The sequence below is a fragment of the Callionymus lyra genome, chromosome 13 (assembly GCF_982586985.1).
Source record: "Callionymus lyra chromosome 13, fCalLyr1.hap1.1, whole genome shotgun sequence".
NCBI lineage: Eukaryota > Metazoa > Chordata > Actinopteri > Syngnathiformes > Callionymidae > Callionymus > Callionymus lyra.
The window spans coordinates 6,788,375-6,805,190 of record NC_141830.1 but is presented as its reverse complement, the minus strand read 5'-3'; the positions used below and the strand labels follow the sequence as shown (position 1 = coordinate 6,805,190).

The following is a 16,816-nucleotide window of genomic DNA, read 5'->3' as shown; positions in this document are numbered from 1 at the left end:
GCTGATGAGTTTGCTAAAAAAAAATCTGCTGACACACCGTAACATTTCGTAGCAGACACAATTGATATCAAACATTCTGTCTGTGCAGTTTTTTCCGAGGGTCGCTCATGTCTGCTCCGGGTTTTTTTTTTTGTTCCAGGCTCCAGAAATGGCTTCTCTAATCCGGCTAATTGCCGTTTCCCAGAGCTGGACGCTGACGAAGAAGAGCTGGGTCATCCAAACAGCCGTTGATCAAAACATCCTATTAAGGTGAGGAGACAAAGAGTCTTTACAAATGTGCCACCAACGATTCAACAGTTTGCTCCGCGGCCCACAAAGCATTAATTAGGGCAATAACTTCATGCTAGTGCCGTCCTCCGGTCTCCATTTCTGTGTGAGTGCGTCCATTTGGGCTCGGAAGTTCTGTGGCACTCACTTTCAGAGCGTGCCACATTCCCCCCGTTTCCATGTGCAGATGTGTTTGGAGCGTAATGAGGAAAATACTTTAGTGGGACAGGGGGCCTCTGAAGACCGAGATCCGACAAAGCGATATTCCTCATTGTGGTTTTGCATAATGAGAACGGACATAATTCCTCTGGCCGGTTCCTCGTCTAATTAGCACACACTCCCACCGTGGACCAGCGGTCCGGCAGGAGAAGGGAATCGGACAGGCATGGCCGTGGCAACACAAAAAGAGGCCCCTGGTCTCAACGTAATTAGGTGAGACAATGCCCCTGACTGTTTTGAGCCATGGCAGCGGCTCAGAGTCGCAGTGGACGCCCCCGCGAGCCACATCGCTGCGAGACCTTAATAAGCCCCTAATTGTCTTTTTCGGATTCACATGGTCGGCACTATTCCTGGTCTCATGCGGGGTCCACTTGGTCCTCGTCCCGTTGAAAGGCCGATATTTGAGTTGACTCAGCCGGGACCTTTAATGTTTGGCCCCCACAAAAAAACTCCAGACGAGTTGCGCTAACAACATGTGACAGCGTCCCAAACCTGGGAGTCTGCCAACAACACTGAGGGCAGGAAACACTGAAGCGACTGTTTCTCGTCAGATGTCCGTTACAGACTCAACATCGTCCACCGATGACTTGTTTGAACTGTTTTATAGAAGCAGTTTTGACAAAAATAGTCCTTTGTGTGTTGAATCTTTTTTTTAATTTCTGGTTAAGTAAGTTAGTAAGTAAGTTAAGGTTATTTATAAAGTGCTTTCCTAGACCAGGGCCACAAATCGCTTAAACAATCAAAAAACAATACACAGTTAAAATATATACTCAAGACACACAAGACAAACACAGTCAGTAGATCATCAAAAACAGAGGAAGATCTTTCCAAAGCTTAGGAGCAACAGCCTGGAAGGATTTCTCTCCTCTGGTCCAGAACCATGTTCAGGAACCATCAGTAGATTCTGATCCACAGACCTCAGAGCCCGAGCTGGGGTGTAAGGCTGGATCAGATCACTGATGGAAGGTCTGACCATGAATAGATCTGAAAGTAAAAACCAGGATTTTGAAGTTGATCCTGAAAGAAACTGGCAGCCAGTGAAGAGTTTTAAAGGATCAGAGAAATGTGAGTTCTTCTACTAGAGCGGCTCAGAATTCTTGCTGCAGAGTTTTTTATTAACTGCAGGCGAGACAGATCCTTCTGGTTTAGACACCAAAATAAACTGTTACAATAGTCCAGCTCATTTATGGAAGGGTAGGAGACGTTTCGCTCTTGGAACATGTTTTTCTAAAACAAAATCAACATTTACATTGACTAAAACATGATTGACACGAGAGGAAATAAAACTGTAGTAATGAAACCTTGACTAAAACTACGGACAAAAACACAGATTAAAACCACAATAAAAACATTAATATCAACAACAACTTGAAGGTGAAAAAAGAGGCAAAAAATAGCCAAACATTTCATCCTCTCTGCTCCTTTAATCTCTGGGAATATATATAGACATATAGATCAATAATAAAGTTACTCAATTATTTACACTACTTTATTTCACAACTTCAATTCTTTTAAATGACAACACATACTTGAGAACTTGAACATACAACTCACAGCAATGACCCCCTGGTGCATGAAAATGTCTAATTCACTTTCATTTTTTTTTCCAGACAGATGATGAAAACCTGCAGCAGATGGACTCAACAGGCTGCATTTCAGCATCGCAGGATAAGCACCGTCACACACACACACACACACACACACACACACACACACACACACACACACTGTAGTTTGAGGTCACGTCTGATGGCAGGTGGTACTGTAAAGGCTTAATGTTTCATAATTCGCTCTCTCCAACATCCCCTGCCGTCAGGACCTTCTGGCTCCAGAGGACCGTCAGTGTGATGCGCCCTCACTTCTTTAATTAGCTGTCAGTCAGTGCGAACGAATCAAGTCTTCGCCTAATTAAGCAATGCCACCAGGCAGCTCCCGTACTCCGGCCATTGTTGAGCCGCATGAGAAAACCACGGCTAGCAAACTCGTTTTGCATCAGGAGTGCAACTCAACGATCACACTGACACGCCGGGATCTGGGAGACGTGTGCAGATCGTGGAGTTGATTTGATCATCTGGTCCGAGTTCCTCCGTCAACATTACAGAGCCATTCATCTCATTCAAGTCCTTCAATCTGGCCTGTAAGACCTTCAAATACATGTTATAGATGAGTAGTTTATGGCGATAATTGTATTTTTATATTTTTAAAGCAAGTCAGAAATGTAAGGAAGATGATACAATTTTTTCGATTCTTATTTCCTGTTTAAAAAATGGAAAATGTAGATTTATTTTTTGTCTTTGTTTATAATTTTGAGTTTGACATCTGGATTTATTCAGTTCACATTAAAACGTCAGGGTTTCAAATATGATTCATAACACAGAGGTTTATCTATCTAAGTTTAAACAATATTATAATACAATTTACTTTTCTTTTAATGTACTTTCTCCTGTGTATACTCCTATATATACATAAATTGTACGTATATATATTTACAAAGTTATTAATAAATAATAGTAGTTATTTCAGATTCCATATATGATTAATAACCATTTTTTTAAATACAAAATTTACGCATAGAAAAAAATATTGATAATTTGTAGAAAAAATAAAATAAAATAAAGGGAAGTCGACTAGATACTATCTTTAAAATATCCTATACCTTGCTCAATGACAGAATTGGGGACAAATATTGCAAAGTAAAATCCCAACACAACACAACTGTTACCTATTACTTTGTGTGTTCAATAATAATAATAATAATAATGATTATAAACAGCTGAACTGATTGTGGAAATACAATATTACAGCATAGTGACAAAATACACTCTCATGTATAAAATGTAAAATGTGTATTCGGTGCTCACTGTGTGTGTGTGTTACAAGTGTGTGTCGCCTGCCTGAGCTCCATCTGCTGCTGCTGATGAGTAAAAACCATGAAATAGATCCAACAGGAGACGCACAGAGTAGCCCGGGGCCTCCTGGGAAATCATGCGGCCCTCCACCAGCTCACTGTGTCCACTTGTTTGCCCCCCTAGAGAACTATCAATACATGGGTAATTGAATTTTAAGCACAAACAGTGCCGTCAAATGAGCGTCGGCCGCCGCGTGCGCACCCGTGTGTGTGTGTGTGTGTGTGTGTGTGCGTGTGATGTGTTGAAGGGTGTTTAGTTGTGTGGACCTGGCGATGCTGTCATGGAGCCCCCGGGGGATTTGGACAGGAAGGATGAATGTCTAATCCATTAAACGACAATTAGACTCACCGACGCTCGGGACTGGCTTTTGGGGACAAGATGAAGGCAATGTGGTGTCAGCAGCTAAACACACACACACGATATGTCGCTGTGTTAGTGTGTCTTGTTGCTCAATTATTGGAGAAGCAAAATATATTTTAAGATAAACTGTTTTATTGTATGTATTTTCACACACTTTGCTGACGTTGAAGTGTCCAGACGTGATGTTAACACCTCTGATGTGAGCTCATGGTTACAGTGGACACGCGTCTCCAGGTCCCCTGAGGGGTCTCGAGGGCCCCGCGGGAACGCTGGAGCGCTAATCACAGCACTCGTCTCTGCTCGTCTGTGAGATACCAGTCTGATGACGTCGCGCCGCATCATCGGGCGACAGCTGCAACGCCGACGCCCATGGGGGACCCCAAAAAAACGGAGCGAAAATGCGGAGACAAACCGACTCACTATTGATGAGTGATTTTGATCTTTGGCTTTCCGTCATCACTCGTCTCCAAAAGCTCTGGTCTGAGTCCCTCCTGGATGACATCTGGTGTGACGGGTCTACAACTGTGTGCAAAGAAAGGTTTGTGGAATTCTGGTTTTCCGACTTTTCTCGATGATCCATAATATAAACATGTTGTCCCTGAGAGCATTGCTCACACATGTCTTGATCCACTATTTCATTTTACTCAAATATGAAATGTAACCTGTTAATCAAGTGGTTATTTGAAACGTCTGCTAAATGTCAATGATTGATTACAGTAAATCATTTCATTTCCATACAGGCTAGATTATCCGGAAATAGTTCAGAAAAAACTACCGGGGTACTCCCTTTTTGTTAGTGAATAGCAGGAAGTAGCTAATGTTATTAGTCTTATTCAAGGTTAATGTTTTAAACTAAGTAAAAGTCTTTTAAAGTCGCAAGTCCTCCCAAGTTTTGGCCTTCGTTCAGCCTTTAGCAGCATCTGCTAGCACCCTTTTAGGTCAAACAGCATGTTAAAGGGACAATTAAATATTAACAAAATTACATGGCCTTTGCATTATTAATATAAAAAAAAAATTGCGCAGCGTTGTATCTTTAAAACCGTAAAAACTGAAACTCTGGTTATTGCTCCTGGTGATAAGGTTCCAGGGTTGAGTCAGTACTTGGGTGACTTAGGTCAGTCTGTCAAACTGAGCCTGAGAAACCTGGGTGTTGAATTTGACAAAGACATGTCTCTAGTTCAACACTGCAGAAATCTGACCAGAAACTGTTTCCTTCAACTGAGAAAAATCTCTAAACTTTTTCATTTCGAAGGATGTGTCTCGCCTGCAGTTGATACAAAACTCTGCAGCTCTGACCCGCTCTAGTAGAAGAACTCACATTTCTCTGATCCTTAAAACTCTTCACTGGCTTCCAGTTTCTTTCAGGATCAATTTTAAATTCTGGTTCTTACTTTCAGATCTATTTATGGTCAGGCTCCTCCTTACATCACTGATCTGATCCAGCCTTACACCCCAGCTCGGGCTCTGAGGTCTTTGGATCAGAATCTACTGATGGTTCCTAAACATGCTTCCGCACCAGAGGAGAGACGGTAGTTACATTTATTTCCATCATCTCTGAAGAATCGAGAGGATTTTTTTTCAAGTTTCCTGGAAGATAAGCAAAGTAGACTAACTTAACCAGAGATATGTGGACTATGACAGCTGTGTGGGAGTTTTTACATCTTTGCTACTACACTGTTCTGGCATGTTCATCCTATGACCAACAGCAAAATAAATTCAAAACTCATTTTGTAATCACCCTCATGTCGACTAAGAGTTTAGATTACTTTTCAGTTTAGATTTACTGTTCTTTATTTTAGAGTAATTCCAATTATTTTAAGCTTGTTTGTAGCAGAAGTTTATTTAGATTTATTGAATTTTTTTCCGGAAAAAATCCTCTCGACAAGGCTTTAATACAAGATGGACATTACAGTCAAGGTTTTTAAGTGTCTTTTCTGATTTAGATAAAGACGAAGACATCTGAGCTTCAGTCGCTACATTAATATGACCTCCTTTTTTTTGCCTATAACTCTAAAAAGAGACAGACTAATCCAACCCTTAGTCGACATGAAGGAGAGTAGAAAATTAGTGAAGTTTCAATTTTGGATGTACTATTGCCTTCATGGAACCAACATGTTTTACTTAAGTGTGAAACAGGAGTTGAATGGTTAGAGAATCATGGCCTCAGAAGTACAGTAGGTTGATAAGGACAGAGCCAGATCTTCTGCCATCATAAGAGAGGTCACCGGATTTCTAACCCCGTCCCCTGAACCGTGAAACACCGGTCTGGTCTCGTGGACATTTAAATTCACTGAGCGCGACATGGAGCCGTGTGTCCTTTGATGTCACCCTGTGAGGAAACTGTAAACATGCCGTGAAGGATGACAGTGGATCGATGAGGTCTGTACATACTCGTCTCCTCTCCCGCGTGATTGCACCGACTCTTCATTAGCAGGACCCTCAGCTTTAATGGCCGCCGCTCGTCGCCCGACTGTAAATCACCAGACTCCACCCACGTTTGCTCCCCTGTCTCATCAAAGCGGCTGCTGAGAGATGGAGCTAGTATGATGAAAAAGAAAATGAGATTTATCTGCTTCCTACTCGTCCCCCCACAAACATGATTACCAGAAGTGAAGCGAGTCACACACTCTCGACTTGTTGATGCTGGCGGTGACGGGGGGTATTTAAGCAGCTTGGGTTTATATCATTGTATTTATTATATTTTTCTTGTCTAAAATTACATTTATTGTCATGTAACTTTATTTTAACCCTGTATTAGTGGTATTGTGGTGGTAGTTGTGTGAGAAAATAAATGTGTTTGAGGTATCCCTTGTGTTGTCTCTGAGTCAAAGTATGACCTCCACCACTGCATATGTATTTAGCGAAGCTGGGGAGGTCGTTCACCTTGACCCAGAGACAACACAAGGGATAAATAAAACAATATTTTCAATACAGTGTGAATAAAATGAAGTAATTCTATTTTTTTAAACTTACAATTAACATGCAAATATTAACAACGTTCACTGTTGCAATTAAACTTCCTAGATGGCAGTAGTCATTATGTTACTCTCAGTTAAAGGAACAATAAAATCAATAAGATCCCAGACAGTGACTGAGGATGAGAGGATACCGTCGACTCCAGCAGCTTTCAAAGCTGATGTTTGAAAATGTTTTGGTTTCAAAACCAATGAAAGAAGTTACTTCTCACTTCGTCAAGAGTCATGTGGTCTGTAAATTCTGCAACACCAAAGTCAAGTACTAGACAATACTACAGTTTTTTTCCTACGGTATCGCAACATATAGAGATATTGTCGAATCGTTGTTACTGTGTTTTGATACCAATCGTATTGTTGGATTTTCCCAAATACATCAACTTAACGATATGCTCCAATCCGTTTCAGCCGAATAAGGAATACATGGAACAAAAGATACTGATTTAATTTTTTTTTGGACATTTTGTCATTCTGCCTTGTTTTTAGTTTTCTTCTGGTTGTTGTTGCTATCGTTCTAAGATTAACACAGTGCTGTGATTTCAATGCTGTATTTTGATGTTAAGTAAGAAAGTTTTACTTGTAAAAAAACACCTTTCACAGACCAGTCGCACACATTTGCATAATCCTGCTCAAATGGCTCCATTATGGATTACTGTCTTATCTTCAGGTCCAATTTAGCTGAGGTGTTGCTGATGGTCAAGCCCCTGAATGTTTTGATCTTCAGCCTAATTGTCAGTAAGATGTAGCTTGACAGTTGGGTGATGTCATCGTCTGACCAGCTAGCGTGGTGCGCTGCAGAGTGAAGACATGTTGCTGCGTTCTATTCTCTTTGACCTTTTTCTCGCAGTTCCAGGTCAAGAAATTTGGGTCAGAGAACAATGCGCTCTCTCTGTTGGACCCTAGCAGGGTGCCAGAACCCTTCACATGCTCCAGTGGGACTCTCATCCCCTCACATCCAGCTACTCAGCACAACGCTACATCGGGCACACTCATCAAAACTCCCTAATTAAATATGAAATTAGGTTTATACTCGGTGACTGAAGTGTCAGTTGGTAGAGCAATAAACTTGAGAAAACATTTGAATATATCTTTTATTTAGTGGTTTAATGCCGATTCAAAAACATTTTAATTCAAAGACATTATTTGTTTGAAATGTTTTTAAATTCTCGATTTGTTTCGTGATTCTCTCAGGGCACTACATATAAACACAAGTAATTACTATTACTTTTTATTCAATCTAAACTTATTTAAATGGCTGTTTTAGACAGTGTGTTCTGCAACTGTTGGAGTACATAACAACATTTGAAGATAATCAGTCTTTATGGTCATTATACTGCATTTAAAAATGCACTTTAAGGGAATTTCCTGTAAGACATCTGACATTAATTTATTACACAAAAGAGTACAGAGGTGGAGTATAAAGTGACACAGTGAGCATTTTATTGGCCAACGTAACAACGTAAATACACAATTCCTGTTTGGGACATTTTCACAGTTAATACAATTCGTTGGATTTTTCAGTACTATTAGTTATGTACTTGACTTGGAAATATTTGTTAGAATCAAACACTTTTATTGCCAGTGTTGTAAACACAACATAGGATGTTTTTATGTGATGTGTTAAGGACACTCGTTGCATGTTAGAATAAAGTGAGGCTCAGTTTTGTGTCGTCAATATCCAGCAACTTTATTGACAACTTCTTCACTAGCCAACGTTTCCTGTGCGTCTCTTCAATCTGACGTCACATCCATCAAAATACAACATGTCACATCCGGACGAAATAATATTAATAAGGTCAATTGAATAATTGTATACAACAAGACACAAAATAAGCAACATAAAAACCAAGCACCAAGGCAGCCATTCTGCGTCGCCTAGACACATTGATATAAAGAACTATTTTTAAAAACCAAAGTAAAATATTTCCTCTCGATGGCATCACATTGATTTTTACGTAGTAGATCATAGTACCGTGATCTTTATAGTATATTATCCTGCCACGTCAGTAACCATAAATGTTGTATTCTTAGCAAATCTGTGATTTGAGCGCCTCTTAGTGGTCATACTAAGTCACTACGTCATATCGTAAGCAACAGCATTTACTGAAGAAGATATTTAGGGAAGGTTAGGTAGAACTTTATGGATCCCGAAGGAGAAATTATTTTTTTCCATCTAGCCACAGCAAATACAGAAATTTTTCATAAAAAATAAATAAAAATAAAAATAAGAACAAGAACAAAGAGAAATAAAGAGAAAGAACAAGATGAAACAATCTAAGTCTAAAGATAAAGAACATACATCAAAGAAAAACAACAAAGACAAAGGATACAAAGACTAACATAGAACAGAACATCATGATACTTTCACTCCTGCCCCCGAACTCAGAATTGTACAATTTAATAGCCCGAGGCTACTTACAAGTATAAATATAAATAAATATGTATATATATATAAATATATATAAATATATATAAATATATATAAATATATATACATATATAAATATCTATATAAATATACAATTTATAAGTAAAGTGTATTTACAAGTACATACAGTTTATAGACTTTAGTTTCAGCCACAACTATCCTTTTAACATCTAGGAAAATGCAGTGTGAAGGTTTGAAATTGATTATGTAAATATTATTTCTGAAATGTTTTAGTTGATTAAAAAATAGATAATTTAATAATTATTAAATAGATCATTTAAAAATTGCAATAATAATAACTGACTTTCAATTTATTTTTTAGTTCAATTCAAATTCTACATAGATTCAGTTACTTTTTTTTCAGGAATTAATTTTAATGTATTATTTTAATTTGTGTTTTTCGCAATTTTGTGTCTGTTTTTCTTTTTATACTACAGTTTAACATTAACTACAGTCTGCAGCCGCGACTACACTGTTAACATCTAAGTGCTCAAGGTTTGATATTGATCATGTACAAAATATTTCTTACAGGTTTTGGTTGTTTTGTGTATTTTTTTCTTATTGGAAGTTGGTTACAGACTCGCCTGGTTTTATGGTGTTTTTAAAATTAATCCCTGTTTTCAAACTTTCACATTTTGAAACAATGTAAGTAAGTAATTTTTATTTGTATAGCACTTTTCCAGACCAGGGTCACAAAGCGCTTAAACAATCAAAACAATATTCAATAAAGTATATATTTTAAAGATCAAGATAAAACTGATAACACAACAGGAGTTCCAGAAAATCAAGGTAAAGCCTGAACAAATAAAATAATAAAAGAATGTCCCTCATATCGAATACTACATCTACATTTTGTTTAACTAGGTATCTGGACACAATGTCCACGTGTATCTTTTTTTTTTTTTTAATATACACCTATAATTCAATAGTAACGCCGAATAAAATATCAAGATTATTTTTTTGTATTGTTTGACAATTTTATTATATGAGTTTTTTTTTTCTTTTAATTTTTTATTTTTATTCCAGTTATTTTACCTTAAAATCTGCACCTGATTGTTTTATTTATCTCGAGCGCCAGTTGCAACAGTTACAATCGTTTCTTTATGCAACGTCATGCATAGAAAACAAAAAAAAAAAAACATGTCCCGGAACTTCCGGCTCGTCCAAGCGGAAGTAGGTACGTGGCTGCTTCACTGACAGGCTACATGATGGCGACAGAGGTTCAGAGCGGCGACCTCGATAGCGCTACTTCTAGCCGACTCGAGGTCTCCATCGACGGACTCACGCTCAGCCCCGACCCGGAGGGCGAGCAGAGCCCGGCCGGGGAGACGGAGCCCGGAGCGGCGGAGCGAGACACCCATACGCCGGGTGTGGATGACGGCGAAGATGGAGAATCAGTCATATCTGCGATTGAGGGAAAATGGGGGTTCCCGCTCCAGGACCTGTACGCCATGGCGCTCAAGTTCTTTAAAGGTATTTGCGACCCGTCGTGTCCATTGTTGAGCATTAATGTCTGCCGAGCTCAGCTGCTAGCTGTCACTTCCACTGTTAGCATAGATGCTAGCGAGGAGCTAACGTGGCTAACTGTGCGCTGACACTTCCGTGTGTCCCTTTCGCCAGTTTATCCTGTTTTTTCGCCCTGATGGCTTTTTTTTTCTTTTTTTATCTGGAGCTCGGTGCCAGTTCGATCCAAAATGACCTTGATACTCTGGCTGGGTAGTCGTCCTGGAAAGAAAAGGCAAAACACCAAACTAATGCACCGCAACAAACACCATAAATATCAATCCTACATGTCAAATGGTTTCAAAACAGATTCTTCATCCATTCATTCACCACAACTGTTATGATCTTGACAGCTGCTCCACAAAAATACAGTCCTAACGGTAGCTGACCATTTACTGGTCGGGTGTTTATTTTTGGTGTCAGTTCTAACTGAATATATAATGTCTTATTAATCTTTATATCATTAAGTTAGCAGGTTTGTGCCTGACTACTCAGTGTGATGGTTATTATTCTTGTTTCTTGTTTACTTTCCCTGAGCTCGAACCACCATCAGTGCCTTCTTGAATCTGAATGATATTGAAGGGTTTCATTTGTGGCGTTGAGATTTCCAGCATTAGTCCCAAGTATTTGTGTAGAATGATGGTCGTGTGGCGTCTTGTTGTTGTTCTTAGTCCTTTTCTTCTGCCGCCAGATAAAGATGGAAAGGCCTTCCACCCGACCTACGAGGAGAAGCTGCGTCTGGTAGCTCTGCACAAGCAGGTGCTGCTCGGTCCTTATAATCCCGACGCTTCCCCCGAGGTCGGCTTCTTTGACGTCCTGGGCAACGACCGAAGGTAATCCCAACGAACTACTAGCATTGAGGTCAACAGTTGGTCTAAATGAAGTGCAAAATGTGGTCGGATTGATCATCATTTCCGTGCGTTTCACGATGACTGACCCGATCCAATCCTTGTCAATATTTGTCACTAAATACTGATCGTTCAACTGATGTTCAGGACTTTAATGACACATTTCCTTATCTTGATTCAATTCTTTCTGAAGAACTTTTACTTAAATGATAGTTTGTGACTTGCTTTCTTTGAACATGTTTAAATAAAACAGGAGATGTATTTTAGTTAGTTTAAAGCTGTCTGCCACTGTGACGGTTTTTAAATACCTCATTTAAAATGTGAAATACAATGAAAAGTTATGTCATATAAGTGGTGAAAGATAGAGTAAGAGTAAGAATTCTGGGTGTGTAGAAAGACTGCACCCGTTTGATGTTTGGCTTTTGATTGCTTCACCGAGTTGAAAAACAAGTTCAAAGTCGTGTGGAGAACGATTCCAGAAATCAAAGCCTGCATAATATTATTTATCCTCTTTTACCTCCAATTCTGCAGCTTTTGTTTGGCAAGAATTAAAGCTGTTTATACCGATAACATGTTGTCATGTTAAAAGATCGTCTAGTTCGGGTTACTTTGTTTTATGTTTGATCGCATGTATCAGGTTAACATGATATCCATGAGAAACTGTACGTCATCAAATAACACATTTTTATCAGTTTCAAATTGTTGAGATGCCCTTGATTTGTAGAAAAGAATGGGCCTTGCTGGGCGTGATGGAGCGGCAGGAGGCCATGGTGGAGTTTGTGAAGCTGCTGAACAAGTGTTGCACCCTCTTCGCTCCCTACATCATCTCCCACAAGATCGAGAGGGAGGAGCAGGAAAGGAAAAGGTAAATATCTACACTGAAGTCAAACACTTGGATAAACAAAGAACGTTTACTCATTTATTTAAGACTCGCTTTTCAAATGGAAAATACCTGTAAATAATTAATTCATAATAAAGAATGTTAAAGTGTAAGTTTAATATCCTGATACTTATTTTTTTAATAATTAAAAATGTTTTATCAAGCAATTTGAATCCACATCTTTGTGTAGCGGCTCCACATCTTTGTGTAGTAGCTACACATCTGTGTGTAGCAGCTACTACATCTTTGTGTAGCAGCTACTACATCTTTGTGTAGTAGCTACACATCTGTGTGTAGCAGCTACTACATCTTTGTGTAGCAGCTACTACATCTTTGTGTAACAGCTACTACATCTTTGTGTAGCAGCTACTACATCTTTGTGTAGCAGCTACTACATCTTTGTGTAGCAGCTACTACATCTTTGTGTAGCAGCTACTACATCTTTGTGTAGCAGCTACTACATCTTTGTGTAGCAGCTACTACATCTTTGTGTAGCAGCTACTACATCTTTGTGTAGCAGCTACTACATCTTTGTGTAGCAGCTACTACATCTTTGTGTAGCAGCTACTACATCTTTGTGTAGCGGCTCCACATCTTTGTGTAGCGGCTCCACATCTTTGTGTAGCGGCTCCACATCTTTGTGTAGCGGCTCCACATCTTTGTGTAGCGGCTCCACATCTTTGTGTAGCGGCTCCACATCTTTGTGTAGCGGCTCCACATCTGTGTGTAGCGGCTCCACATCTTTGTGTAGCGGCTCCACATCTTTGTGTAGCGGCTCCACATCTTTGTGTAGCGGCTCCACATCTTTGTGTAGAGGCTCCACATCTTTGTGTAGAGGCTACACATCGCGTGAAACTGTAGGCTCTAATGATGGAATTGTGCAGTTGACATTTAAAAATAGTTGAATGAAAGGCAAAAATAAACTAGAGCGCCACATGCCCATGCTATAATTTCCCTTGCAGGAAAGAAGAGGAGGAACGCTATCGGAGGGAGGAAGAGGAGAGGGAGCGACAGCGGCAAGAGGAAGAAAGGAGGAGATTAGAGGAGGAAGAACGACTGCAAAGGGAGGAGGATGAAAGGCGACAAGTAGAAGATGAAAGGCTACGAATCGAGCAGCAAAAGTATGTTTTCTTCTCTCACACGGTCCACACGCGTTGTCCTCACTGAAGAAATGATTCTTTCCATCCAGACAACAGATCATGGCTGCTTTAAACGCTCAGACAGCGGTGCAGTTCCAACAGTACGCCGCTCAGCAGTACCCCAACAGTCACGAGCAACAACTGGGCCTCATCCGTCAGCTGCAGGAGCAACACTATCAGCAGTACATGCAGCAGCTCTATCAAGTCCAGCTCGCACAGCAACAGGTGAGAGGCCCACATATGGTGCTCCCCACACCGGGACCAGAATGAAAACCTGTGACACTAACAGAACCTTCATCAGGACACGACGCTCTAACTAGATGTTCATTTGTCTCATCAGGCTGCTCTACAGAAGCAGCTGCAGGCGGAGTCCATGTCACAGATGAGCCTAGAATCCAGCTGCTGCCACGGCGGCGAGCACCATTCTGCCGCCGCCGCCGGGCCTTTGTGCACGGCATCGTCTTACAACGGGGAGGAAATTCCCACAGTCAACGGGGGCCACTCCGACTCGTACTCGGAGAGCATGGACAGGGAGCCGGAGCCCGAGTTGGCAGAAGAGATCTCGGAGAACGGGCCATTATTAGGTCGGTCAGCTTGATTTATTTCAAACATAATTCATAATTGAAGTGATTCTGCGTCGTTACGTTTGCTAAAATGTACTTTTCAATATGACTTTTAAGAGTCACCAACTGTCATCGCCGCCCCCTCCATGTGGACGCGGCCGCAGATCAAGGACTTCAAGGAGAAAATCCGTCAGGACGCCGACAGCGTGATCACGGTGGGCCGCGGCGAGGTGGTGACGGTGCGAGTGCCCACCCACGAGGAAGGCTCCTACCTCTTCTGGGAGTTCGCAACAGACTATTATGACATCGGTTTCGGAGTCTTCTTCGAGTGGACAGACGCCGCCTCGGCCTCCGTCAGCGTTCACGTCTCGGAATCCAGCGACGAAGACGAGGATGAAGAAGGTGAGGGTTGAATCCGATTATAATGTGTCAGTGCGGCACGATAGGCTGAAGATGATGAAACTGACAACATTTAGGTTTTGTAGTTCAATCTGTATTTGGAAAAGTTGCTAATGTTTTCATTTTACTTGATACTAAATTTCCGTATTCCATAGATCCTAAACCATTCTAGGTCCCCTTTTGAGCCACTTGGATAGTTGTGTAGATGCTTGACATTAAAAGTGTTATTTCACTTGGATGATGGTGGTAGTACACACTGTTACAGTGTTCAGTCAGAATTGCTGTGGTATTTAGATGTTGGAGATGTTTTTCTCCAAGGGACAACTTCTCTCATTGGCCTGCACTAGTGGAGAAATCAGGTGCACCCTTTTCCCCTCTAAGTAGACCACTACACAGACCCATTATTTTATTAAAAATTGTTTTTTGCAAGATGTATACATGGCATAATAATTGGCCTTTGGCTTTGTTTCTGGTAATCATCCTTATATTTACTGCTATATTTGTCTCTAATATCTCTGTATTTTGTCCTTGTTTACATTAACTTAGCAGAAAGAGTTGAGCTCTTACTGTTTTATGTGAAATGCTTACTTTGGCAGTGGTATAAACTGCCTCAGTGCTTTTCCATCACTGATCTTGTATCAAGCTGAAATAATAGTTCCATATTGGTGATGCAGAGGCTGTGCTGATGGTTTTATTGCTGCTGCCGCTAACGTCGTGTATCATTTGCCTCTTGTCAACACAGCAGATCCACAGAACGAGGAGGAAAAAGCCAAAAAAGTGGCAGGGAAGCCTCAAGTGGACGAGATTGTGCCGGTGTACCGGCGGGACTGTCACGAGGAGGTGTACGCCGGCAGCCATCAGTACCCGGGTCGTGGAGTCTACCTGCTCAAATTTGACAACTCGTATTCACTCTGGCGTTCCAAGAGCGTCTACTACAGAGTCTACTACACCAGATAAGCCTGAATACTGACGGAGGAGCCGACAAGTGTACCTATTTACAGTGCGTGAAGGCGTGGATTCAGCCACCAGAGGGCGACAACTGGACAGAGGTCACACCCAAACTCATTTGCCCAAGGACTGTGAACACTTGAAAAAAAAATGGTCACCACCTGTCTTTGCTGCAGTCACGGGCTAGGCTTTAGGGCTTCGCTCTTCTTTTTTTTTGTTTTTGTGTTTCATCTTTTCTGTGATTTCTCATGGCCTAACACTGTCCGAAACCACCTCGCCGGTTTTTACAACCACGCAAACTGGCAAGTCATTCCAGGGGGTGTGAATCCCAACAGCTTTTTATTGGTATTACATGATAACACTATGCCTTTTGTTGAGATCATGGGGTTGGATTTAAACCTACAACTACATTTTTCTCACAGGCCAAGGAGTCTAGAATCACAAAATAAATCCTGTGAGGTTACAGGAACAGAAATGATGAAGGAAATTAACACATAGGTGGAGTTAATTCTTTACAAGTTGATATTTAAATAAATTATAAAAGTATTTCTTCCTTTTGTTTTTGTATGGGAATGGGGAGTTATTTAGCTTATATGCAGAATTCAAAGACAAACTCACTGTGCAGGTTCTGCGGTGTTTCTGATTGGACGAAAAAAACTGTCTTTGTTCCTTTACTTGTTTCAGAGAATGTTACCTCAAGTTCTGTCTTCACTGCTCAGAAATTGATAAAGAAACTCGAGTTAATATTAGGATTATCTTTTCATTATCTGGAGACGAGGCCAACAATTTTCTCTTGAACTTTAAGTATTTTCTTGCTCATTAAATGCTTGACGTTGTGTAGATGATGTCCGCAGTGCTAAGTCGTCTGCCTGAACTGGTTGAATGGAGTCAAAACACACTTTGTTCCACACTTTTTTTTTGCTCACTTTGGTTTATTTGTGTTTTTTGCAACACACAAACGCATAAACGTGTTACTGAAGCAAAACCTCCTCCATCTTCCATCCATGAGCATCTAGCGTGTGATTATATTTGCTTCTTAAGAGTCTGATTTATCACCAAATATTCTTGTTCTAGCCTTGTATGTACATATAATTCTATAAATTACTTTGTGTCTTGGTTTTCTTTTTTTTTTTTTTAGAAGTGGACAAAGAATCAATGCACTGTAAAATTGGTGAATGAGATATATATGTTAACTTTTTTCATGGAATGAGAGTTTAAAACAAATACTTGTTGTAGGTTAAGATCTGCAAAATGATGAAAGAGAAGCTCATCTTTTTGTATCGTTTAGTTTTGGGGCATATATTTAATCTTGATTAAACGTATGTTCATCTCTTGCATCTTTTACATGCGTTTCTATTCTTCCGTGTTGGATTGACCTTTG

General features: G+C 40.3%; 1 protein-coding gene across 1 annotated transcript; it reads left to right on the top strand.

Annotated features, from left to right (window-relative positions):
* The first annotated feature begins 10,267 nt into the window (after positions 1–10,267).
* Positions 10,268–16,770, top strand: acbd3 (acyl-Coenzyme A binding domain containing 3). The gene is made up of 8 exons (XM_087805888.1): positions 10,268–10,628; positions 11,350–11,491; positions 12,231–12,371; positions 13,349–13,507; positions 13,576–13,750; positions 13,866–14,109; positions 14,206–14,490; positions 15,230–16,770. Exons 1-8 carry the CDS (start codon positions 10,361–10,363, stop codon positions 15,442–15,444), a joined length of 1,629 nt encoding a protein of 542 aa, XP_087662014.1. The 5' UTR covers positions 10,268–10,360; the 3' UTR covers positions 15,445–16,770.
* Positions 16,771–16,816: the final 46 nt, after the last annotated feature.